Here is a 3,160-nt window from a genome sequence, read left to right on the forward strand (position 1 = left end):
TGCTAATGCAGCATTAGGACAACATACATTTAAAACCCTTTGACCAAGCAGTTTAAACAAAATATTTTAATGGTTGAGATTTTACAGAATAAGTGGACACATTGGGTACATCACAGATTTATTCACATTAAATAATAATGCATCAAAAACATCATTTATACAGAGTATATCCCGTAGTCCAAACTTCTAACAAGCCCTCAGTGACCGATTGTTGAGCCAAGGCTTCATCACACTTTATCTCGCGCTGTGAAAGCAATCCACCCATGCGCCCATCCCCAAGCTCTGGTCCTGTAGGCAGACACACAGCCCAGTCGTTAGCAGAATGTACATCAACACATCTGTTTGAATGTGTGAAGAGAACATCCTTCCTATCTCAAGGCTCAAAACCTGTTTGCCTTTTGAGAAACTCCCTATCTCATGCAGGTCAAATAGGAGTTACAGGGCAGTGATAATGGGATTGATGAAGGGCTTTGGATGAGGAGGAGAAAGGGTGTCAGGTGTTGGAAATTTCAGTATAACATCATTACTGAGATATCTGCATGGGATTAAAATTAGGTTGAAATATTAGTATTATAATACTGATATTATACTTTAAAATAGTCATATTATTGACATGTATTTATTATTTACATTGTTATCATATACAGTGTCAAAAATCTAAATCTACTGATCATTTCAAAATATCTCAAATTGTTACATTATAAAATAAAAATAAAATAAAAACATTACACTTGAAATCTGTTGGACCAATTTTGCTAATTTTTCATAACTTTGTTTTGAATCTGAAAGCTTTAGACTAACAGACACATGAAGCCTGTATGCCTGCACAGCTGTCATTTAAAACAAGAGCAGCCGTGGTTAGTAAACACTGCAGGGGTTTTACAATAACCCATTTCTAACCTCAGAAAGGGGATTCCTGTCCACATACACGATGAAAAGAGTTTCCAAAAATACACCAGGTGTATCAAGGTGAGAGGGAATTTAACCATGACTCAGAGGGACAGCTACACCTGCGTGCATCTTATCAGGAGAACATGGGTGGGGCTAAAGCTAATGAGCAATCCAGCTGAACTGAGCGAAACAAAGTGTGTGAATGAAACGCTCAGTAACATGTGTGTTGGTCACAGTAACAATACACTCACAATTTAGTTGAATGAGACTTTAGTCATCCTTTACGAACTTCCCTTTGATGTATGGTACGTAGTCTAGCACTAGTCGCCAGTCTGTGAAGTGAACAAGCGCCACGCTGCCCACTGTTCCCCAGGCAACCATATTTGGTACCCTGGATGGAAGAGAACACATGACTCAGCACTTCAAATTACGCACCACAATTTAGTTTTCCCTTTTTGCCTTCAAAAAATAAGTTTTATTTTATTTGTTGTTAATAGCTTTTTAGTATTAAAAAGTAATTTTAAAATGATCATGGAAATAAAGGGTAACCATCCTGAAAGCCACTTCAATTAATGATTATTTTTAATAATTAATTAATCTGTCGGTTATTTTCACGATTAATAGATGAATCTCAAAAATGTCATAAATCAGTGAAAAATGATCCATCGATGTTTTCCAAAGCCCAACGTTCAACCTGAAATGTCTTGTTCAGTCTCGATTAGCAGGTTACAACCCAAAAGATTTTCAGTTTGTAGAGGAATAAAGAAACTGCTGTTTGTTTTCTGTTAATTAACTAATCGATAAACCAACTAACCCTTGTAGCTAAAAAAAACAAACAATCAAAACATTACTTAATTTCTGTTGGACTTGAATAAAGTTTTTAAGATAATTAATCACTGATGGAACAAATTTTCAATTAATAAGTCAACTGAAAGAAAAAGTAATTTCATAATTGATTGGTTAGTAGTAATTTTCATTGAACACAGTTCTTAAAATATTTGGTATGCGTTTTCATTTATTAGATAACAGATAAATAAATACATTATATACCATAATAATCAAAACTAGCTCTCGTGTAGTCTGTCAAACATGCTAACTAAATTATGATAGTCTTAATGATATCAAATCAAATGCTGATTGTTTCATACTCTGATCATGTTTTTGCGTTATGTTATGTTTGTTGTCCCTCAGGTTAACACTAAACATGACAAAGCAACTTTTAGTTTCTAAGCAGCTGCTGCTGCTTACTACTGAAATCAGCTTCCTGGGAATAAGACAGACCCATCTGTAGAAACATCTCAATGCATCTTCCTTTATTAAATAGCAGGTTGATTACAAATCATGATAAATAACTAGCTCTGAGTTCACTCTCCAAGGTCACTTCATGTTTTTTTTTACAAAAAACAAACAACTGTCACAAATGTACTGATGATAAATCAAATGCGGTTAGTTATTCTATAATTTGATGGTGTTATTTGTTTCATTTTCATGATGTTTATGACTAACAAAAGGTCACACATTTCATGAATAATTGTAAAATGGTAAAATAAAAAAAGGAATGAGCATTTAACTTAAATAATTAAGACGTTCAAGTGTCAGTATTATAGACTCATTTTGATATCTACATAGCGTATCTGACCTAAAAACAATGATATTAGTTACAAATGCACGTTTCCCACTGTTTACCCACTTGTCACGTCCTCCACTATCAGCAGGATAAGCTAACAGTGGCTAACAAACGGGTCACAGAGAAGGACATAATCGTTTTAAACACGACACAAGCGAATAACACTTTACTTCCAGTCCCACATTCAGCTTCCATTATTCATCCAACTTACCACGTCCTTAACATAGATATGTATTTGGCACCGACGATCTTATTTATTATTTTCTGGACCATCCTGACCTTCTCTGAGTTGTAATTCTTTACTCCATATGATGGCTGCTTAAGGACCCTGGGCTGCCCCTTCTAGTGCCTGTTAAATATCACGACAGGCACTGGCTGCGTGCATGGCATGCGTGGTGCGTACAGCGGCTCAGGGTCGTTTCAGGCCACCATTTCAGAGGTCCTTGTCTACAGCACAGAGCACAGAGCACAGAGCCGTCTTTGAAAATGTGTATGCTCTCAAATGCTCGTCTCTGGCAACCACTGTATGTAATCAATGGTATTGGCTAATATCATGTAATGAATTAAATGTAATGCCTTGGTTGCACACTCATAAACCTGCAAATATGAACAAATTCATTTTCCGAACTACAATAAACCCTT

At 35.8% G+C, this 3,160-nt stretch overlaps 1 protein-coding gene across 1 annotated transcript; it reads right to left on the bottom strand.

The window, feature by feature from the left end:
- Positions 1-48: 48 nt before the first annotated feature.
- Positions 49-2,849, bottom strand: LOC133984344 (cytochrome b-c1 complex subunit 10-like). Its single transcript, XM_062423608.1, has 3 exons — positions 2,730-2,849; positions 1,143-1,282; positions 49-288 (listed from the first exon to the last, which is right to left on the bottom strand). The coding sequence occupies exons 1-2, from the start codon at positions 2,789-2,791 to the stop codon at positions 1,162-1,164; spliced, it is 183 nt and encodes a 60-aa protein (XP_062279592.1). The 5' UTR covers positions 2,792-2,849; the 3' UTR covers positions 49-288; positions 1,143-1,161.
- Positions 2,850-3,160: the final 311 nt, after the last annotated feature.

This window comes from Scomber scombrus, chromosome 8, assembly GCF_963691925.1.
Source record: "Scomber scombrus chromosome 8, fScoSco1.1, whole genome shotgun sequence".
NCBI classification, from domain to species: Eukaryota; Metazoa; Chordata; class Actinopteri; order Scombriformes; family Scombridae; genus Scomber; species Scomber scombrus.

Coding starts and splice junctions, on each gene's coding strand:
- LOC133984344 (XM_062423608.1), bottom strand. CDS start 2,791: ATGGTCCAGAAAATAATAAATAAGATCGTCGGTGCCAAATACATATCT. Junction 1,283..2,729: donor ATATCTATGTTAAGGACGTG/GTAAGTTGGATG, acceptor TCTTCCATCCAG/GGTACCAAATATGGTTGCCT.